Source organism: Lissotriton helveticus, chromosome 7 (assembly GCF_964261635.1).
Source record: "Lissotriton helveticus chromosome 7, aLisHel1.1, whole genome shotgun sequence".
NCBI classification, from domain to species: Eukaryota; Metazoa; Chordata; class Amphibia; order Caudata; family Salamandridae; genus Lissotriton; species Lissotriton helveticus.
In genome coordinates, this window is record NC_136068.1 from 1,193,409,965 (window position 1) to 1,193,434,051 (window position 24,087).

The 24,087-nt window shown below is 41.0% G+C and overlaps 2 protein-coding genes across 3 annotated transcripts in view; both read left to right on the forward strand.

The window, feature by feature from the left end:
* The window catches only part of LOC144770102 (sterile alpha motif domain-containing protein 9-like), a 554,812-nt gene that overhangs the window by 119,806 nt on the left and 410,919 nt on the right, over positions 1–24,087 (forward strand). The window contains exon 4 of one of the 2 annotated variants that reach the window (XR_013598796.1): positions 11,479–11,516. The exons of the other annotated variant lie outside the window; for it this stretch is intronic. The gene's annotated coding sequence lies outside the window, so the exon portion shown is untranslated. Of the gene's footprint in view, positions 1–11,478; positions 11,517–24,087 lie in introns of those variants that run through there. 2 annotated transcript variants of the gene reach the window in all.
* Positions 11,759–22,310, forward strand: LOC144770101 (sterile alpha motif domain-containing protein 9-like). The gene has a single exon (XM_078654352.1). The coding sequence runs from the start codon at positions 11,759–11,761 to the stop codon at positions 16,550–16,552; it is 4,794 nt and encodes a 1,597-aa protein (XP_078510478.1). The 3' UTR covers positions 16,553–22,310.

The following is a 24,087-nucleotide window of genomic DNA, read 5'->3' on the forward strand; positions in this document are numbered from 1 at the left end:
TGAGAAATTTATTCACTCACCAACACACCCATATACACACTAACTCACCCATACAGCCCTTCGCAGATGCACTTTTTAATCCATAGAACCACTGAATCACCCACTCAGACATATATGCAGAGACTCATACACCCCCCACGCACCCCCACACACACAGACACTCAGGGACTCATACAGATACTCAGGCAACAAATCAATAACCTATATAGACACTCATGTAGTTATTCAGAAACCCATGCAGTTTCTTACACACCAACGGAGAGACTAATACAGACTTTTACACAGTTTAGTCACTAACTCATGCATTTAGTTTTAAACATTCAATCACTCACTTATACGGTCAGTCACGCACCTACTAAATAATCCCTTTAGGCATTTGTAAATGCATTCATTCTTCAATACACCTTGGCATATATATATATATATATATATATATATAAAACATATTTAACCTTTACAGAAACACACATTCACTGGATGATGTCATGAGTGATGTCATGAGTGATGTCATTTGAGATGTCATCAGTGATGTCATCAGTGATGTCACTGACCATGTCATGAGTGATGTAATATGTGACATCATCAGCAATGCATTGCGGGCACGCAAGTTATAGTTAGCTCAACTAACTATAACAGGCAAATTTCTCTGGTTTTATATGAGTCAAATGTCCAACTAACTATAAAGTCCCTGAAAATTATGGGTTTTTTGTGAATATATATATACATACATTTAGGGAAAAGCATCACATAAATGAGAGAGCAACACTGGAACAGGGTAGTTTGTTAGGGAGAGAATCATACAAGAACGGGAGAGCTTGAAAACATTTGCCCTCTCTTCGAATGCTTATCGTAAAAGAAGTAGGTCACTAAAAATGAGCAGGAGAAGAATACAAGTCAGCCAATCAGAATGATGACAAACAGGCTGTGCTCCACTGAAGGGACACAGCCTATAAGAGGGGCAAAGTATGCGAATAAAAAGCAAGCAAAGGAGTGACAACAAAGCCAACCTTTGGAAGTAGTGTGCGAATTCTAAGCCCAGCATAAGTTCATGGTAAAGTCCACAAAATGTCTTTCACAACCAAACAGCTAAAAGCTGGCTGGTATGCGAGGCCTTAACACATACTTATTTTGTTCCTTCCCTGCACATTTTTTCTCTCACTTAATATACTTTTCAGGTTATTTCCAGTTGTTGCTTTTTAAAGGAAATGGAATGCCCTATTTGTTCTTCCCACAGCACCAACGTGCTCGTCTTCTCTGATCTCTATCTTGGTTTTCTTGATACCCACACTCTGAGATGAACTGCTCCAAAAAATATTGTCCAAAACTAAATGCTGTCTATATTGAAGGATATTGTGAAGCTTGGAATGTCCACTTTAAATAACATGCATGACTCAGTTTATTATTGCTTTGCTATGGATTGTTTTGTTGATAAGAACTCAAAACTGGTGACAGTTAAATGGTAGAGGATTATAAAATCCCCACTCCAATAACATTGTCATCTTTGCAAAACAAGTAAAACACAATTTTCAGACTCAAATGCTCTAGTCCCCCTCACGAAACCAGTGCTACATTTTTGTCAATTGTTTACACCTCTTTCCACATACCACCGTACAATACTGTACACAAGCACATCATTGTGTTCTAAATAAAAAAGTATTCAAACCCTAATAAAAGTTGTAAATAAAAATATTTCATTTCTTGCATCCTGATGGTAGATAATCAGTTGAGAAATGTTCAGTGAAATAACCAAGCTGCAATCCATCAGATCTTTTGTAACAGGAACTCCTGAATAATTCTTGACTTCTTTACAACTAAAACTGATAATGTGCAACAACACACCTGAGGATCACATGCCAGATCCCCTTTAAAGCCCTCTAACTACCTACACTCATAGCTTCCCTAATTTCTTTTACTCATTTGAGTAAGAAAGTCTCCCCATATACCACAAAATATCGGCATGCAACTTGCCAGCTGTCCCCTCTCTCGCGCCTGCGAAAAGAAATCGATGGCCACTCTAGCGTGGGGTATGTCTGACCTTAGTACGACATCAGTCGGTTGGCACCCAGCTTTGTGAATCTGCGGATGGGGGGGTAGAAGAGCAAGTTCTATAGCCTAATGCCTATGTGAAGTTCATAAAATATATATTGACATGGCCTATTTATATCAAAGATTTGTTTGTTTTCTGATCTGGCAGTAAAGTCCAGAGATGAGTTCTGAGCGACAACCAATTGAATTTCAAGTTCATAGGAATGAGTGATATGAAGACAGTTATTTTTTGGTAGCAAAAAATTAACTGAAACCGGATTTTACAAACATCATGTTGGCATCTAAAGAAATTAAAGCAAAGTATTTCATATGGGGAGCTAATAAGAATAAAATGTAATTTTACTACCGATGAAAATTTCCAAAGGGATAACAAGGCTGTCACAAAAAGATTTAAAGAAAGAGGTTTCTCCAAACAACTCCTAGAAATATCAGAAAAGAGAGCAGATGCAAGGTCGAGAAATTAATTGTTGTTAAAACCGGAAATGCAGGGAACTCTTTTTTTCATAGGTATTATGAGTTTGTAGGGTTTTTAGGTGTTGGCTGACCCGAAGCCCTAATATTGTAGTCTTCCCCATGGAACCTACCCTATCAACGGCTGCTCAGACCCATTGAAACGCTTACTTTTTGGTATCCTCACACTCAAGAGACCCTGAGGAACATAGCTGTAGGTCAGGACTTAGCAGAGACATGTTGTTGCATGTGGACCAATGGAGAGAATTGTCATTTTGCATAAAAAAAGGCTTAAAATCTGACAAACGTCATGTTAAGCGCATGTTCCTGGTAAGCAATTAGTGCGAGGTAGATATGCCACCCAGTGATAGAAGTTTGGAATTTGAAGATTTTTAAGATATATGGTTGACTTCCTATTCATCGTAGGTGATATCTACAAAAAAACGAATAGGTACCCCAAAATGGTATTTCGATTTGAATTGCTTTTGAAATTTCATGACTGCACTACAACTGTCTGTGTCTGTGGGTATCCGAAACCCACTGACCACACCCGCATTTCTTCTACCGACTCATGGGAAACAGCTGTCGGTCAATACATGGCAGGGATTTGTTCCTTTGTGCCTGGGCGGAATTGACATGTATTGGGGTAAAATGTTTAACCTCTGAAAGAGGAATGTCTGGCCTACACCAGTACATACTCTGGGTTGCACAGAATTAGAAAATGTATAGTTTTTAGGTCCCTTACACAGACAGATTTAGCTGTCTTGTTGAAACACCATTGTTTACTTGACCAATACTTACTGTGGGGTTTTGGTCAGCCAATTTTTTACAATTGGTTGCAGCTCTTTTATCCAGGTCAGACATGTTCTAAGCCTAGTCATTAATTCCATTAATATGGTGTTGTTGTTGTAAGGTCTCTTGTGGGAAACGTCTTAACTCCAGTGATGGTAGAGCCTACAATTCTTCAGTAATGGAATGTGTACAATGTAGAGTATATGTTTCTCAATATAAGTTTATCACCAAGTGGGAGGGGGTAGAACAACATAATTAGTTTAGTGTCTGAGCAAGATTTCATTCAAAGACATACAATTTACATATAGAAAATCTTTACTGTGAGTAATAGTTGTTGAAAGGACTTTTGTTTTCCATAAAGCAATATGAAAGAGCTATGTTAAATCCTTAATCAATTTTACAGGGTATCTATTCTTCAATTTGAATTATTTTGCTTAGGGTTCCAAGGTATTGTATGCTGCCAGCATGGATGCAGTTTGGAGTTTCTTGATACTATTTCCAGCATGGCTGCAGTCTGGAGTATCTCAATAATGTTGTGTGCAACTGTCCAAGATAACTACCTCTAGGTAGTCCTTGGTAGACGTATTTCAATTATGTCAGTATTTGGGCATAAGGTTCCATACGTCACCAGGTTCTCAGATCTGACGGTTATGTACTTTAAGACTTGGTGCAGCCAGATCCCAGATCACACAGGAATGTACTTTCAGTTCTTGTGCAGCCAACACGTGTTTTGCCCACTAACTGGGTTGAAACCCTAAGGCTTTCTCAAGGCTGTTATAAGAAAATGTGAAAAAATAGCCAAGGTTGTTTTGTTAATGTGTATCTATACCCTGATAATTGGTGCCATGCTAAAGGTGACTATACAGCACTTTTATGAAAACACTGCACCCGTTTTGTAGATTTATCTTTAGACCTAGTGAGGGAGTGCTTGTGCAGTGCGAGTGCTTGTGCTATCAGAAAGTACAAGATAATATTACATTTCAGAATGGTGTGGACATGCACTGGCACATTGTGTTGACTTAAAGTTTCTGACAATGCTTTAAAGCAGCGATTTTTAACCTTTTGACTTCTGTGGACCCCACTGAATCTCTATTGAAAACTGAGGACCCTTGCCTAAATCATCATCATCATCAAAAGTCTTTATTTTGGTTTTACAGTACCATAAGAGAAAAATGCACATAGATCTTGCAAGGCAATAGTCAGAATAAAAGGTACTGTAAGTTAAAATACTTCCTATACAGGCTCTTGATAGTTTAAAAAGAGATAATAATTAGGGTAAAAAGCTTATCACAAAGATCCAATATGTACATAGTGCAAATATAAGCATATTTCAATATTTAAAAGATGCGTCCTAACATCAAAATTGAAATGGTAAGCAATCCAAGTATTTACAATCCAAAGTGCTAGTGCGAAATACACGCCTATCTGTTCAGATCATTTGGGTTTCAATTCATTTACTTCCTTAAAGTCGATAGGGCCCTCCTTCTAATGGAGCATAATTTACCCAGAAATGTTGCTGTTGCACAAAGAAAGAATGGTCTTGCATCTGACTTCAGAATACGTAGGGCTTCTTTATGACTATGTGTCCCTAAGTGTCTACATACTGGGATAAGCCAGTTCCTTCTGGGTCTGGCGTAGGCGGGGCACACAAAAATATATGGCTTATTGTTTCTTTAAGGCAAGGGCAAGAAGGACAGCCTTTGGGCTGTGATATATTTGTCCTCCAGGTATTAGTGAAAGCATTGATGGGAAGACAACCGTGTCTAAATTGAGTATTTAATTTCCTATCTTCTGGCACTTTTATTAAATCAAGGAAGCTTTCTAACCAGCTGCTAGATTTAATATCAAAGAACAGGTCAGTTAAGCAGCCATGTCGTGTATTCATAAAGTTCTTCTGTGTTACCCAAGCCCAAAACTGTAGTTTTAATATGTCCCTAGAGTATGTGGGAGGGCAACCTTCCAGCTCCTTAGGCACAACTATGTCCGCCAGGATGGTATTTATGTAGTTGATCCACCCAATTTTATGATTTGTGTCCAGGGCAGAAACTTCATTAAAAGCAGCTGCATAGGACATCAGTTCTGGAGTTGTGACTAATCTGTGCCAAAAAAGCAAGGGGCGTAGGCCCACAGATCATTGATAGACTTGACACCCATATCGAGTTTCAAGGGAAGGAGGGGAGTGCTCTATGGGAGTAAGAACAGGCTTCTAATAAACGTATTTTCTATTATAGAGAGGAAGTTAACTAAATAATTTCTGGGATGTGAACCCTAAAACAAATACACAAAACTGCAAAAACAAGTATATGTCAAACTAATACACAAATTGTGAAATATTCTATGCAGTTCACAAACAACAATTGGAATTCTAATTTGAATGGGAAGGTTGAAGCTCTTCAAAATGTGGGTTTATTTTTATAAGACAAAACTATATACTGTGCCCCTCAGTACCACTTGGTATTTTTTGCCTTTAATGCATCCACTCTTTTTGTCAGTGCATGCTAGTGCTTCCATTGAGGCCAGTAATCATTCATACATCTGTTTGATGTACTTGTGCTGTTCCTGCAAATTAAGCTAAGGATATCGACTTAAGTTTTAGGCTCAGTTTCAAATTCATTTACAGAGCATTTAAAAATTTCCATTTTAGTTTTGTTATGTGTATATACTTCCTCAATCCAGGGCCAGCTTTAGCACTGATGGCGCCCGGTGCAGCAATCTTTGTTTACACCCCCACAATGACCTTCTTTCCAGGGAATTCCTCACTACCACCCAACATCAGTGCCCCTCCCCTCTTCATAGCTGCCCCTCTCTCATAATTATTTATTTGTTTTTGTTGCCCTACTCTTCCTAATAGAAGTCAGAGCGAGTCTCTCCCCCTCTCTCTCTCCCTCCTCTCTCTCTCTCTCTCCCTCTCCCTCTCTCTCTCCCTCTCTCTCCCTCACTCTCTCCCCCACCCACCCTCTCTCTCACTCTCCCTTCATACAAGTGTGTGGGCCACAGGGTGTATGAGTTGCATATCATCTATGCTGGTAGGAATTGAATGGTTGGGTTGTTTGCCCTAATAACAATCATTGGCATAGCCAACAGGTCTCGCCTTTGGGGCCTTATAAGTATTTAGTTATACATTACAACATCCTTGGTGCAACAATATCAACTGTTGCATGGCTAAACACTTCTAGGGTCCCAAAGGCGAGACCTAATTGCTATGCCAATGCTTGTTATGATTTGCCAAGAAGAACATTTTTAAAATGTTTAATGTAAGACAGTGTAGACCAGCTTTATTATTTCTGCAACAACTGAATAATCCATTGGTCTGCTGTGCTATGGCCTCTTATACATGGCAGATTATAAAAATTAGGAAAAGTGTGACGCTGGATCATGTCTAAATGAAATGCTGTTCTGAATATTTTAAGGTTTTTATTCAGCGACAAGTTTTACTGTGATGGTTTATTCTTTTATGTGGTTTTATGTATTAAAGTACTTTTATGTTACTGAAGAGTAACAAATAAAGTTTTTTACTAACTGAATGACTAATAAGAATCTAGCATTGTTCAAACAAATAACTAGGAAGCTGCCACATATGCTTTTGAAGGACGACCACTTGCATAACAAATTCAACTGGTTTGATAACAAATGCTGGTGCATAAAGAGAGAGCTTTCACAAGCCTGAAAACAGCGCTGTAAATCACTTGATGCAGAGTACAAATTCATTCAGTTAAGACGTGAATATAAAGATTTGCTAAGTGTAAAAAAACTTACAATGCAGCAAACGTATCTGGGACAGTCTAATTTACGCAGCCTCTGAAAAAGATTCAAAGCGTTTTGGTCCCTCATTCCTTGGGGATGCTCAGATACTAAAACCATCAGCCTTTCTTGTGGGCATTTTGGCCCACAAGAAAGGCTCAGGCACTTCAAGTAGCTTTATACTGTTATTACAAACAACTAACACTGAGCAGTAGCCCTTGAAAAGGGCGTTGAGCGTATTGGTTATGAGTAAAGTGGCGCAGAGTTCAGTGGTGTGGTATGGAGTGGTGTAGAGTGGAGTGGCGCAGAGTAGAATAGAGTGGGGCAGACTGCACTGGCATAGTGTAGACTGATTCAGAGTAGAGTGATGTGGCATAGAGTGCAGTGGTACAGAGTAGGGTTTTGTAGAGTGCAGTGGTGTAGAGTAGATTAAAATGTCGTAGAGTGCAGTGGTGTAGGGTGGAGCGATGCAGAGTTCAGTGATGTAGAGTGGCAGAGACGGCAGTGTTGCAGAGTATACTGTTGTGGAGTGCCTGTGGTGTATAGTAGAGTGGTGTAGAGTGCAGTTGCACACAGTGCAGTGGCGCAGAGTACAGCGGCAAAGAGTGTAGTGGTGCAGAGTAGAGTGACATAGAGTGCAGTGACGCAGAGTAGAATACAGAGGCATAGAGAGCAGTGACAGAGTATAATGGCATAGACTGCAATGATGTAGAGTGAAATGGTGTAGAGTGACGTAGCGTGCAGTGGCGCAGAGTACAGTGGCATGGAGTAGAATGTTAAGTATTGTGGCATGAAGTGCAGTGGTGAAAAGTAGTTGGCATACATTTCTTTTGAGTAAAGTGGTGTAGAGTGCACTAGTGTAGTGCAGTGGTTTAGAGTACAGTGGCATAGCGTAGACTGCAGAGGCGTAGAGTGGCGCAGCGTATAGTACAGTGGAGTGGAGTAGCATAGAATGCAGTGGCATAGAGTGCAATGGTGAAGAGTAGATTGTTTTGGAGTGAAGTGGAATGGTGCAGGGTAGAGCTGTGGCAATGAATAGAGTGGTGTAGAGTGGCGCAGCATTGATTGAAGGGGCGCAGAGTGGACGAGAGTGGTGTAGAGTGCAGTGGCATAGAGTAGACTGTTTCAAAGTAGAGTGGAGTGGAGTGGTGCAGGGTGGAGTGGAGTGTTATCGTGTTATTGTGTAGTTGTGTAGAATGAATTGGCGTCGAGTGCTATGTTGCAGAGTGGAGTGGCGTAGAGTGGAGTGGTGTAGAGTTGAGTGGCCTAGAATGGAGTAGTGTAGATTGCAGAGGCGAAGAGTGCAGTGGGTCATAGTAGAGTGGGGTAGATTGCACTGTTATAGAGTAGAGTGGTGCACAGTAAAATACAGAGGCGTAGAGGGCATTGGCATAGAGTGCAGTAGAGTGGTGCAGAGTAGAGTGGCACAGATTAGAGTGGCATAGAGTGTAGTGCAGGAGAGTAGAGTGTCAGAGTACAGTGGTGGAGAGTGGTGTAGCGTGCATTGATGTAGAGTGCAGTGGTGTATAGTGGTGCAGAGTAAAGTGACAGAGTGCAATGGTGTAGAGTAGAGTAGCAAAGTCTGTAGTGGCGTGGAGTATAGTGGCGAACAGTGCAGTGGTGCAGAGTAGATTGGCATAGAATGCAGTGATGTAGAGGGTATTTGTTTTGAGTAAAGTGGTGTAGAGTGCAGTGCGCAGAGTGTAGTTGTGCGGAGTACAATAGTGAAGATTGCAATGGTTTGGAGTGGCATAGAGTGGAGCGGTGCAGACTAGAATAGAGTGGCGTAGACCGGAGTGGTATAGAGTAGATTCTTTCAGAGTAGAGTGAAGTAGCAAAGAGTGCAGTGGTACAGAGTTAAGTTTCATAGAGTGCAGTGGTGCAGAGTAGATTAGAGTGGACTGGCATAGAGTGGAGCGAAGCAGAGTTTATTTTATTTATTTATTTATTGCATTTATAGCGTGCATCAGCTACCCACAAAGGGTTTCCCGGCGGTTCAGTGGCGTAGAGTGGCAGAGAGTGCAGGGTTGCAGAATATACGTTTGGAGAGTGCAGTGGTGAATAGTATAGTATAGTAGAGTGGCGTGGGGTGCATTGGCATAGAGTGCAGTGGCGCTGGGTATAGTGGTGTGGAATGCATTAGCGCAGAGTAGAGTTGCATAGAGTGCAGTGGGGCAGATTAGAGTGGTGTAGAGAGCAGTGGCATAGAGTACAGAGGTGCAGAGTAGAATAGAATGGTGTACAGTGCAGTGCCCCAGTGGCAGAGTACATTTGTGTCGCTTGCAGTGGCATAGAGCATAGTGGCGTAGAGTGCAGTGCTGCAGAGTAGATTGGCATAGAGTGCATTACTTTTGAGTAAAGTGGTGTAGAGTGCCATGGCATATCGTGGTGCAGAGTCGAGTGGCACTAAGTATCGTGGTGCAGTGTAGAGTGGGACAGAGTGCAGTGGCATAGAGTAGATTAGAGTTGCTTTGAGGGCATTGGCATAAACTGGAATGGTACAGGGTAGAGGGCATTGGCGTAGAGTGCAGTGTTGCAGTGTAGGGTGGCATAGAGTACTATGGCGTGGAGTGTTGTAGAGTGCAATGGTACATAGTAGAGTAGTGTGAGGTAGAATGCATTGGCATAGGGTAGAGTGGAGTGGTGCAGAGTAGAGAGGCACAGAGCAGAGTGATGATAAGAATCTAGTGACGTGGAGTGGAGTGGCGCAGAGTAGAGTGCAGTGGCATTGAGTGGTGGGGAGGAGTGGGGTAACATGGTGCAGAGTAGAGTGGAGTGGGGTAACGTAAAGTATACATGGTATGATAGGTAGCGTATTGCCATTACAGACAACACACCTTCAATTGAAATTGCCATTACATTTGCACTCACATATAGTTCTACTGATAAAAGTACACAGCGCACAAACAAGGTGTGGAAATGTCATCATCCAATGTATTGACTTGATTGTCAGGACAGTTCATGTACAGGCATTTACATTTTGTTGTGTGCTAGAAAAAAATAACATCACACAGCCTTTTTCAAGGAGAACCCCAGTGGCCAGCATGATTGTCACATAAATCCCCTCACTTTGAAGACAGAGAAAGAAAAATAATCACCATGCTCCCTGGAAAACACAGCCTGCCATTTGACCTGTGTCTTTGAAAGCACATCAAATGTGACAAGATAAGAACAACATTTAAAGGCTTTTTTACAAAGAGTGAGACAGTGGAAGAATACAATAAACAAGGTTTGGGCAACAGGGTGGACAAACCCAAGCTGGAAAGCCTAATGCAAATAAAGCAAGCAAATAGAAAGCTAGAAAATGTGAGTTACAAACCACAAAGCCAATGATAAGCAACGGGCAGAATGCATTCATAGGTCAACTTTCTGAATGTCCCCAAATGTCTTTAGCAAACCGGACAGTTGCGATATCTGGTAGGCAACGACCTAAAAACAAGCATCAACTATCATCATGGTCTGTGATGGTTAGCCAAATCTTTCTGATGGTGTAGACTGCTGAATCCCAGCTGTCAAACCCTCATATCTTTCCCTGACTCTAAATACAGTCTGGTAAGTGTGTGTTTGGTGGGATGCAAGCCCCATTGATTTGTGGGGACACCTTTGTCCTATCTGAAAACTGTATCAGAAGTCTAAAGTAGTTGCTCCTTTCTTCAAACATCTGCAAAAGCTAGTTCCAGCGCATCCATAATTGCAGTGTACCATAGACACATAAGCACTCTATAGATTAGCTAATGTGTTTTTGCTCTCTCTCCTCAGTTGCTCCCCACCCTCATTAGAGATGCAAAGGAAGGCGTTGGAAAAATGGGTGCTAACATGCGATTATGCATGTTAGCACCCTCTTGTAAATAGGGCGATTGTTTTATCTCCGCTTTTTAAGCCAAAAAAGCGGAGATAAAGCCTTTGTAAATATGTCCCCTAGTCTTTTTTCATAACGTTACTCAACATCGAGCACCGGCAAAGCCAAATGGTCAACTTGTGCCTTTCAAAGGAATGACCTACTGGCTTTGCCAGCACTTGTGTATTTTAGCAGTTTAGTCATGATTCCATTTGGAATACCATGTAAATTGTAAATCCCAAACATTACAATACAATCTATAACACATTACATAATCATATCAATATTTGTTTACATTTCAAAATGGTCCAGCAATGACAGAAACACCGGCTTCCCATGTGAATGTATGTACATGCACTGCCATAGCAAATTATCTCAATGTGAATTATCTACGCTGAGAAAAAAAGATAACACTTTAAAATGAAAAACAGTGTCAAAGATTGTTTCAGTCTGTCATTCACTTGACAGCAACATCTCTACAATTCACAGCACTTTTGGCAATGAATTTAACTTGCAAGATTTATGTTACTTCACCATAAGAAAATGTTGAAACATCTAGAGAATATGCAAATACCGCCTTATAGGTACTAAGAATGCATTTTATTTTTCAGGTAACAAATTTGAGCATTAGACAATTGTGTGAATTTAACCCCTTCGACGCTCATGACGAGCTGGGCTCGTCATGCAGTAGCCTCCCAGCACGCTCATGACGAGCCCAGCTCGTCATGAATAATGGGTTTTTGTAAATCCCAGCGCAGCAGCAGAATATGATGAGCTTCCAAGTGGTTAAGAGAAAATGGGTATGTATACATCATTTCAAAATGGCTTTTATTTACAAAATCCTGTGATGGTATACTGCTAATCGTATATTTCTCTTTATTTTTAGATTTCATGAAACTTCCCTTGGACCAATGGGACGAAGTTCATGTTAGTACTTGGTTGCAGTCAATTGGAATAAAACAAACATACATACAGAAGTTACATCAAGAGGAAGTTGATGGTCGTGTTCTGAGAAAAGTAGATGAATCTTTTCTGAGCAGAATGGGCATGAGAAAAGGACCAATCAAACTGCTTTTTGAAGAAAGAAATAAACTTCTAGAAAATCTGCAAATCAATGCTCAGTCAGATTTCCATAAAGCACCTTCAGAAGTTTTTCAAACTGAACCTCATGAGAGCCAGACGAGAAATTGGGAGAAAAAAGACTGTTCTATTTCAAAGAATGTTTCAAAACCTATTGAATATCAAAACAATGATACTCAGGCTAGTGGGACCAAAGATATCCAAAACAGTTTTGACCTTCCTTTAGCATCACAAGTAGATATTCAAAACAAGGATGAACAGTATAAGAAACAACACGTAGGATCACAAGTGAATGACACTGTTGATGAAAAAGTGAAAACTGCAACAAAGTCTTTAACGTTTGCCAAATTTCGACCATTTGGAAAAGATGACATTACATTTAAGTATGTGAAAAATACAGTCCTCGCTCTACCTGAAACTGGAATAATAGATATGATTACCCCTTGCCATGAATACAAATCATTTTTGACTGCTGCTCAATTTGATACCAGAACCAAAAAGTCAAAATTTGCAAATGAGGTTTTTCGTTTTGGTTCTGCATGTATGAATGTTCGTACAAATGGCACAATACATTTTGGTGTAGTGGACAGCATAGAACATAAGGAATTTAAGCATGGACAAATTATTGGTTTTCCAGTAAATGACAGGAGCAATTTTGTTGATGCTTTGGATTTAACTGAAAATTGTTTTGCCACAGAACTGGAAGCTGTGAGGCATTGCATTCACCCTCCTAAATTCATTGAAGTGATTGAGAAAGTGATTGAGAAAGACATGGAGGAACAACGCTTTGTTATTGAGGTTGATATTGAACCATTAATTAGCATAGTAAAAGGAAAGATTTTTCAAGTACGTCTCGTTACTTTTGATGCTTCAAATAAGCTCACGTATGGCAAGCAAACTATCTACAACAGAGTAGGGGCGAATTCTGTACCTATCAAATCTGATGATTACCTTGCATTTTTCAATGGCATGCATGAAAGGGATTCAAGGCGAGAAAAGGCAGAAAAATCCAAGCATCCTGCTGACAATGATCACCCAGACATTTTGGGCCGAAAATTGACTATCCTTTTAACTGATGGCAAGAAGTCTATGGATGACTCATTGTGGTATATACTGGTTACAAATAAATGTACTGAGGAAGATTTGCAACATGTTAACTTTTTAACACGGATGAACGTTTTCTGTGTTTTTGATTTTGATGCAAATTCTAATATGGCAGGCTTATGTAAAAAATACAAAGAACACCATGCAACAAATCTTCATTCCCTCCAAAGCTACTCTATTGAAGGTGGAGTAAGTGTAAGTGAATTCAAAAAACACATGCTCTTGTTTGACCAAACTAGCTGGATATTTTGCAATGGGAGAAATGATTATCTTGGAGATGACAAACCTTGTGATGAAAACACTTGGATAAAAACTAGGAGGAAATATCTAAAGAAAGCAGTTTCACTAATCTGTGGTGAAATACTTCCAAAGGGTTCTTTTGTTGTGTTATTTCTTCTGTTATCTCGAGTCAAAAAGCCACTAATTGACACTTTTCATGAATTTTACACAGAAATGGATAACATTATTTGCATTGCAGAATCTAGAGAAAATTATGAGGAATGGGCATCTTTAGCACAGGCCTCCTGTCCTATTGAGAGACTAGGTGAGATGAGTATTGTTGGAATGAAACTTAGTCATGTAGATGCTACAATTCAAACCATGCTGCCTTCAAATGTTTTAACAAAGCATTTGCCAGTTATCACAAAAGGACTGTGTCCACTGACAGCTGTGGAGGAAGAAAAGTTATGTTCTCTTGAAATATTATGTGTTGATGAATGCAATAATATAAAACCTGACTTCTGGAGTCCACAAAAAGTACATGAAGTAGAAAGTACTTTCTATCAAGGGGGAAAAGTAAGCTGGAACAACTTTTGGCTTGCTGACAAAAAGATATGTGGAGATGTTATTGAGCGAGAGGCATGCAAAGAGGTCCAGGATATTTTAAATGACGTTTTGCACGGAGGGAAAATTAAGCTTTCAATAGCCAGAATAAAAATATTTCATCAGCCAGGAAGTGGTGGTAGTACTGTTGCACGTCAGGTTCTATGGAAAAACAGAAAGGAGTTAAGGTGTGCAGTAGTAAAGACATCATTCTCATTCACAACAGTAAGTGAACATGCTGTTAAATTCAGAGAATATGAAGAAAAAGATAGCAGGCACTGCCTCCCAGTCCTCCTCCTTGTTGAAGACTGTGACGAAGAGTATCTAGATGATTTACGTCATGACCTAGGAGATGCAATGGCGTACAAAAATGTTAATCGTTTGAAGCCATGTTTTATTATAATGAGCTGTAAACGGTCTAATGTGCCTGAAAAGCTTTGTAGAGCTTCTCCACTTGAAACAGTTGCAGTCACTCATAAATTAACAGATGAGGAAAAACAACAGTTTGCCAGTAAGCGTACTCAACTTGAACAGCAGTTTAACTGCAAGCCAGAATTTATCTTAACTTTTGTTTTAATGAGCCAAGAATTTAATGAACAGTATGTGAAGAACTTTGTAAAACACTTATTGCAGGGAATTGATCACTCCTCTCTTGTAACTAGTCTGATTCGGTATGTTGCACTCCTGAATTCCTATGTACAAAATTCATACATTTCATTATCACACTGTGAGGCTTTTTTGGGAATTGGTGCATACACAACAGATGAGAAAGACAGAGTAAGAACGTATAATTTTAAAAACAGTTTAAGTGAGCAAGCAAGACTCATTTTCATTGAATTGCGAGAAAATACCACCTGGCTCTCATCAATTCATATTATACACCCCCTTGTTGCTAAGCAAATTCTATATCAACTTTCAGGAAGTAGGCATCAGAGTCAAATTGCTATGGATCTTCTGCAAGAAAAGGTTCTTTTTAATCATCGATTTGGACGGGAAGAATTTATGAAGCTAATCAGAGATTTATTTCTCCGACGATACAGAAAAAGTAAAGGTGACAACGTGGACAGCTTTTTCTCTCCACTTATCGAGCATATTTGTGATACTGAAAAGAACCTTGAAGCAGCTATTACTTTGTTGCAAGCAGCTTATGAATGCCTGGGGAAAGATCCATTTGTTGCTCAGCAGCTTGCCAGACTACATTACACAAACGGAAAGTTTAAAGGTGCTCAGTACTGGGCAGAGGTTGCCAAATCCCATCTGCCGCGAGATTCATTCATATTAGACACAGAAGGTCAAGTGTACAGAAAAATGTTTGATGCTGCCGTAGAAGAAAAAGGAGAGGGGAAGGTTCTTACTGCTGCTGAATCCACAGAAATCATAGAGATTGCCCTTAAAGCAATGGAATGTTTCAGGGCTTCAGAAAAGGCTGCAAAGTCAGAGGTGGACTGCATGAATAACAGTGGTTATTTTGGAGAGGTTAATGTTGGATGTAGGCTGTTGCAACTGCTTTCCTCAGTAGAGCCGTTCAACAGAAACAAAGAGAGAGAGCATAGACTTAAAGAACAGAGTGGAGCAAGTGACTTGATAGATTATCTCAATGAAGATCATATTCCAGAAGACATAAGAGAGCCATGGCACAAACTCCATGGCCGTCTGAAGGGATTGCGACAGAACATCTATAACGCCCTCGAATGGATTTCGGAAGATCTTAGTTATTTTCAGACTGATAAAAATGATGACGAAGAACAAAACAATAAAGAGGATGATGCAGTTCATGATTCAAGAAAATGGTTCATCAGGAAATCCGAAGTATGTGCAAGATTCTTCAGTTTAGACTTCTTTTCACAGAAAAAGAATATAGGATTTGAATCTCAAGCTTATCTAACACCCCTTGTCAGACGCATGAACATTTACAAATTTGGTGGTGGGGATTTCACTAGGATTCTTTCAATGCTCTCAGATTCGAAAGACAACAGATCAGTCCAAAAACTTGAACAAATCATCAGCCTGTACCCAGGAGATCTACAAAAAGACAGTCTTGATGACACTGATCTTATTAATTACATATTATCTCATATTACACTTGCATGTCTATCACCCATGTCTTCGAAACTCATAACATTTCCAAAACTAAGAGAACTTAGCAAGAGCTTTATAAGAAAAAGAAAGATGCCTCTTCCAGCAAGTGCACATTATTTGCTTTCATTACTCTACTGGCCTGACGAAGCAGAAGACAGAGACGCAAGTCCAGAAAAAGACACAATTTTGATATCGGCCCTTCAGACGCTGAAACGTCTGTATGAAATGAAAATAAAAAATGTTCCCTCAAGAAAAAAAAGAATATATACACACTTTTTCCTTGGAAATGGAAATGGGTTAAACAGGGCTGTACACAAAAGCAAGATTGAAAAGTGGCTTAGCGGCCCGTTATTTGAAAGGCGATTAAAATGGCTAAATGGAGATGTATGGAAAGCAGAAACAGTTACAAAGGTTTTAAAAAGAGTAAAAGGGTGGACAGAAGATAGAAACGTGTTTGTTCATGGCCACTGCCAAAAGAACACTATTCCCATTCTGCCTTTGCATTTTGCTTCAGTGCCTCATGGGGATGAAAACGTAACATTTTATCTGGGATTTTCATTTAATGGACCTGTTGCATTTGACATACAAGTTACAAAGTAAAAATATGTTCCTAAAGTGAACAAAACGTTTACCCTTGTCCTTTATCACAGCTCTCTCTAGGTATGCTCTCTTACCTTATCACCATTGTCAATAACTTCTTTACTTAAGGCATCTTCCCCGAAACTCTAAACCCCCAGATCCTCCCTACCTGGATCCTTATGGCCTTGCCAACTATGGGTCCATTACTCACCTACCATTCATCGGCAAGTTAATTGAAAAAGCAGTCTATGTTCAACTCCATGATCATGGTCTCTGATCAAGCTGCAGCACGAAGACCATTACCTTACACATCGTAGATGATGCCCTCTTAACCACAGATGAAAATGACGCTTGCTTCCTGATACTGTTGGACCTTTCAGCTGCCTTCGACACACTTGACCATCTCACTATCATACACACCCTGGAATCTAAAATAGGATTGACCCCTAATGTCCTTCACTGGTTCTTCTCCTACCGTTCCAACCAACACTAGCTTGTTCATATGGACACTCACTGACCCAAAAGATCACTATGACCTGTGGAGTCCCCCAGAGTTTAATACTGTCTCCTGCCATCTTCAACTCATAAGTGGAATCACTTGGTGCTCTACTCCCAGATAACAGCATCAAGATTCACCAATGTGTCGAAGATACACAACTCTACTCAAAAGTCTCTTCTGGGGGGGGGGGGGGGGGCTCTTCTTGGATTGTTTCAGTATGCCTTTTGTGCTCTTTTGTTTACATTTTGTGTTGTCCTCTTAGTTACAACAGTACAGATCATTATCAAGCCGAAATGTTTATGGTTGATTACTCGCCATACGCTCTCTCAGCCCTTTTCTGAATTTCACACACCTTATTTCCGAACCAGACCAGCTCTCAAATCCAAAATCGCAGTAACTCTCACAACAGTAGATTTACCAATTCAAAAGCGGTACTCTGCAGCCTAATGACCCACACCAAGTCCATATCGGAAGGCCTTAACGTTGTCTCTCTAAATGTCAAAGGGCTCAACCACCCGGTTAAACGGAGGAAAGTCCTAGAATATCTTGCCAAATCCAAGGGCGACATTTTCCTACTCGAGGGGACCAAATTGTCAAACGAAGACGCTGAATTTATCAAACAACACTGGATTTCACATACTTTATGCTCCTCAGCAGTACACAAAAAGAGAGGGGTCCTTACCCTTATTGCAAAAAAGTCCAACATTTCCATAATATCACATACTCAGGATACCGATGGTAGATTAGTCATGGCACACCTTCTAAAGAACGATGATCACATCCATGTTTTGAATATTTATGGTCCAAATGGAGATGACCCGATCTTTTGGGACTCCCTCTCACCTATGCTTGAAAACATCCCACCAGATGAACTACTAATCGTTGGGGGGGACTTCAACTTACCTCTAGACCCGGTAATTGATCATCAATCAAATTGTACCTATCACCCCACCCGTTCACACAACAGTTTAAAACGCCTCTGTTCCAAATTCAACCTGCAAGATTCGTGGAGACTGCAACACCCCGACGGTCGTGACTACACGTTTTATTCGACTCCCCATAATTCCTACTCCAGAATCGATTATATCCTCATCAATAGCCCTTTCACACACCTTATTGATGAAACCAATATTGCCCCCAAACTGGTCTCTGACCACTCCAGCATACAGACCAAACTAGTAGGCTCCAGATCCACCCTTCCCCCAAAGAGATGGCGCTTCAATGACGATATTTTCACCGAACCAGAAAACAGTAAAAAAAGATTGAGTCTGCAATACAGGATTACCTTACCTTAAATGATATTCCGTGCTCGCATATAGCTAATGTCTGGGACGCACTTAAGGCCACCATAAGAGGGGTGATTATTGGCATCCAGGCGCAAACTAACAAAAAACTAAACTTAGAGCTCGTTGCTTTGGAGAGAGACATTAAGACTCTGGAACTATCTCATGCGGCGGACCTACACTACACATCGATTCTAATCGACCTCACTAAAAAGAAATACGATTACAACGCGATTCTTAGCAGAAGAGTGGGGGTTTGGGTTAATAAATTCAAGTCCTTGAAGGTATGCGAGGGTAACAAAGCTGGGAAGCTATTGGCATCCTATCTAAAACATAAAAATAGGCAATTCAACATTGCCTCAATTAAAGATCAAAATAATATTGTCCAAACTAAACAAAGCCACATTCTCCATACCTTCAGGTCCTTTTATGAAGACCTTTACAAGAATAAATTAGACTTTGACTCACAGGCGTGCTCTGACTACCTGAACTATCCTTAGGCCTCCCAAAACTCAATGACACTGATAATCTGAAGTTGAACTCCCCGCTCACCCTACAGGAAGTCTCGGCTTCCATTAAAACCCTCAAATGCAATAAAGCACCAGGCCCCGACGGCTTCTCAGCCGGTTTCTACAAGGAACTCAAGACCCCTATTAGCCCAACCCTACTAAAATTGTTTCAATCCTTTGCCTCTAAAAAAAGGGATAACTAAATCAATGAGTGAGGCCACCATTATTATCATACCTAAAGGAGGGAAGGATCCGCTTCTGACCAAAAATTATCGACCTATATCGTTAATAAATCTGGACTGCAAGATCTACGCAAAAATTCTCGCGAACAGACTGAACTTGCTCCTCCCTAAATTAATTAGTACATCGCAGGTTGGTTTCCTAAAACATCGCATGTCTAATGACAACACGAGACTTCTCTGCCATGTTATAGAAAGGGCCAAAGCATTTGATGCTCCCTCCATGGCTATTACGCTAGACGCGGAGAAAGCGTTCTATAGAGTCTCTTGGCTCTTCCTTAAACATTGCATGTCCAACTTCAACCTAGGGAACACCTTCATAGATATGGTTATGGCTCTATCAGCCTGATTCATGTACGGGCCGTTTTGCGTGGCCCTAATAGCGAATCATAGCGACTCGCTATTGAGGACACGCAAAACGGTATTCATGTAGGAATTGCTAAATATATAGTGATTCCTCCATGTTCTCTATTTGCGAGTAGAAATTTCCTACTCGCAAAAAAAGGAATAACTCCCCATTCATTCCTATGGGCCAAAAGGCCCATAGGAATGAATGGGGAGTATCCTTTATTTGCGAGTAGCAATTTACTACTCGCAAATAAGATAGCGATTTTAAGGGTGCCAGGGGTGTCCAAAGGACACCCTGTAGCACCCCTAAAATGCACATTTGAACAGGTGTTGCGCACACACATGTCCAAAGGACATGTGTGTGTGCAACATGCAACTTAGAAAAATGCTTTTAAAAGCATTTTTCTGAGTTTTTGCTATTTACCGAGAGGTCTGACCTCTCGGTAAATAGCGGCCCAATTTTGCTAAATCGCAATTTTTGCAAGTGTCATGAATAGCATTTAAGGAATCTCTAATAGAGATTCCTTAAATGCTAATCCTCGCATATTTGCTAATTCCTCATTAGCGATTTTTGCATTTGGGATTGTGAATCCCAAATGCCAAAATTGCACTCGCAAAAGGCAAGATTCTGAGAATCTTGCCCTTTGCGAGTGCAATTTTGCTTCATGAATCGGGCTGTATACCTCTCCCCATCCACTCGCATTGCCATAAATGGCTCATTGTCGGATCCGTTCGGCCTGGAACAGGGAACCAGACAGGGCTGCCCTCTCTCCCCGTCACTCTTCCTCCTAGCGATGGAACCCCTCATCGCCATATTAAAAAGAATGATAAAATCAAGGGAGTTAGTTTTGGAGATACCTGTGTTAAATTAGCCGCTTATGCGGATGACATCATGATAGTATCTGAATCCCCGGAGCCCTCCATCGCCGCCTTGATGTCCACCATTGAAACATACTCCACCCATTCGGGGTATAAACTTAATCGGGAGAAATTGGAGGTCAAGCCATTGAACATCCTAGCCACTAAAGAATTCTGGTCTCTGCTGGCAATCAGGATTTGTAAAGTACCTGGGGATAGAATTTGGAGACTCCCTTTTGGAAACCCTTCAACAAAACGAGAAGGCTACCTTAACTAAAATAAAAAGCCAACTTGAAGGATGGTCCCCTCGCTTCATCACTTGGTGGGGCAGAGTGGAGACCATCAAAATGATGATCTCGCCCCTGGTGAACTATCTTATTTCCATGCTTCCTCTAACCCTTACCCAAGATTTCTACCACAAGCTCGACCAGGCACTCACCAACTTCCTATGGAAAGGGAAAAAAGCGAGAATCAGCATTAAAAAGTTACGCTTAGACAAGTCACTAGGAGGGGTCAACCTACCGGACTTTAGGCGCTACGAGATCGCTTTCCTAGCGGGACAAGGAGCCCACTGGCTAGCCCCCGCGGTAGACTACATCCCGGTTTGGCTGGAAGTCGAACAAGCGATCCTAGACGGCGTCTCCCCTGCTGCGGCCCTCTCATTCAACCTAAACATGTTATCCCACTCGAAATCAATCTTCCGTAATACGAAAGCGGCACTGCCTAAAATCGATCAATTTCTGGATCATAGCATTTGCCGCTCAGGTTGGGAATCTTTATGGAATAATCGATCTATACTATATAAAGGCAAACCACTGTATAACTCGCAGTGGGTTAAAAAAGGCATCTTTTTCCCGCACCAACTATTCGAGGGGTCATACTCTATCCATTCAGAGACATAAAAGCTACTTATAGTCTTGCGCCACTAGAATTCTACACCTTCTTAAACATAAAAGCTGCACTCTCTAAAGCGAAACTCTCTTTAACACCCCCCTCCCTCCCATCTTACCTCGCTAGGTTAAACAGATTAGGCCATCAGGTGTCCTATCTCTACAAACTCATTCGCCCCCAACATACCACTCTAACCGCTCCACTCACACAGTTCTGGTCAGATCTGTCATCTACACCGATCTCAGAAGCAGATTGGACCAACACCTAGGAATCTTGCATGCGACACAAAATTAGCCCTACCTTATCCCAGACCAAATATTGGTTCCTCCACAAAGCCTTTTGGAATCCGGCGCGTCTCTATGCCCATAACATCAGCCCAGACGCCTTTTGCTGGAACTGTAAATGGGTGGAAGGCGACTTAGCACACATTATCCTACATTGCGACTGTGTAACCCCCTTCTGGGACAAGATATTTGATTTTATCAGTAAAATGTTCCCCATTTCCCCGTCCAGGGATCTACCGTACCTAGCCTTCGGTTTCTCCCAAGAGCCCTCCCTCCACGCCGACGACAGAGCACTACTAGATCTCCTGCTCACAGCAGCTGTTAAAATAGTCCTTAGCAATTGGAAGGACTCTAGCAAAGCTACCTTTGCATGCTGGCTCAACTGGGTGATTAGCCTCAGGGGAGCGGATGACATAGCTCTCCAACAATCACCTTGGCGCCCCCCTATGAGAAGGATGTGGTCTACCCTTGACAGTTATTTTATCACCCATAAACCACCTTAGATTTCCTCTCTCCCCGAAGCATTTGACCCGACCTGACAACACCACAATCCGGTTGTCTGGAGGTACCCTATCAGATCTGTTCACTCTGGAACCCGGCGACCCAACCTCATAACTTTGCTGCTCCTTATTCTGTACTATCTCAAACTCTATTGATGAAAACTGTTGCATGCGACCCCACTATAATTTTCCAGATACGCCGTCTAATGAAGTATGTATTATTTTGTACCCTACTGTACGTTACCTATTATCCTTTTGCTTTATTGTACTGTTTCTTCCGTAATAATGTATGTTTCGAATGTATGTATCATTTGCATTTTATTTGATACTGAAACACCCAATAAAAAATTATTTGAATTAAAAAAAAAGTCTCTTCTGACATCCAATGTTTCAAACATTGCTTGCACATCATTGAGACTTGGACGTCCAGTGCCTAATTGAAGTCAGTACTTAATTTATAAAAGAACAAATGTCAGGATGCAAAGCTGTGCTCAGAAGCCCACGGCCGGCACTATCAAAGGATGGGGTGCCAAATACCAAGGCTTCATAGTCCTGATTCCACCTCCTGCCTCTTTAATTTATCACCCCACAATTTCTGCCTCTTTATCTCACTCTTGCAGGTTCTTTTTCCATCACTGCTTTCTATCATTGTCACTGTTTTTTTTTACTTTCTTTTTCTTCATTTTCCATCCTTTGTATTTTTCTCTTTCTTGCACTGGATCAAAGTCTGTTATGGGGAAGTGAGTGCCAGTCGCCAAAAAGGAGTGCCGGTGCGCCCCACTTGCAACCGGCAGCTCAAATTAGGCACTGCCTGAAACTCAACCCATCGCAAACAGAATTCCCGTTAGTTTCCAAGCACAACAAACAAGAACAGTACATACCTGGCTCATTTACATGAATCTTGATTGTTCAAACCTCAACCTCTTCTGAATTCCAAGTCACTTGAATTCACCATTGATACCAATGTCACCCTCAATGAACACATCGTCAAAAACACAAACACGGCCTGGCACTAGGTATATATGTTTCATGGGGCTTTATGAGAAGCATGCATTTAACTCTCCCAAAAGAATGCTAACCCTGAATAAAAATATTTATTTTTAAACAGCATGTCAGGACATTTTGGTTGCTTGTTTTGCACTTGTGCTGCCCTCAGGCCATTTCAAAGTGATGTGGAGGAAACGTAGATTAAAAAGGGTAATAGGAGAGTGAAATAATCAAAGAAGAGAAAGAAGGATTAAACATTAGAGGAACTGAAAATAAAAAGGAAAGTAACTAATTAAAATCATTTCTGAACTTAACATCCATGACGGTTTTCAGCACATCCTTACTCAATCTGTGAGGATTTTGGACCAAAGCTGAACAGGAAGATATCCCTGCCATGGGCAATGTCTGACAGTAAGTTTCATTGTCTCCTACCATTAGTCCGATGCATTTCGGGTAAATCACTGTGAAAGTGTAAGTTCCTCTTATTTCAGTTTTTTGGTCATCCAGCTCTCCCTATGATTCTTTTCCTACTAAATATATATGAACCAGTTGGCTCCCATTTTTAATGAGGATCTCATAACCCTTTGTCACTGCTGCCTGGAGACTGGTTTGGCGTCTATCAAACTGAACAAGCTCTTGAAAAGCTGACACTTGACAATGAGCTGGTGGGCTTAATGGAAATTGACGTCTTGAGATGTTACTGCATAGGAGCCAGGACAAAGGCTATATTGGATTTCCTTAAACCTATTGTACCATAACCACCTGATCCGGTCACTCCACCAAGCCGGTTTTAGTGGCACTGTGCTTGGCTGGTAACAATTTTTCTTGTAGATTTTAGGTGGATTTCTGCTCACCACCTAGATCTATGCCCCAACGATTGTGCAGGGATGTCCCTCAGATCTCACTCGTCTCCTATTCTCATTAATATTTACACGAGATTCCTGGTAACATAAGAATCCATGCTTAGCTCTCTCCGGAAGAAACACAGCTCATATTTAGTTTTACATAACAATACAGAGACGGTGTCCAGCCGTAGAGAGACCTCCCCACTTCATGCATGTCTGTTCCTATTCAGATGGCACATACCGGACAACTTTTCAAACCTGATTGCCAGTAAAACTAAGGTCTTGCTCACTACTACAGAGTACCCGGCATTTA

What these genes read in the sequence shown, in the direction of transcription:
- LOC144770101 (XM_078654352.1), top strand. Translation starts at nt 11,759, where the DNA reads ATGAAACTTCCCTTGGACCAATGGGACGAAGTTCATGTTAGTACTTGG.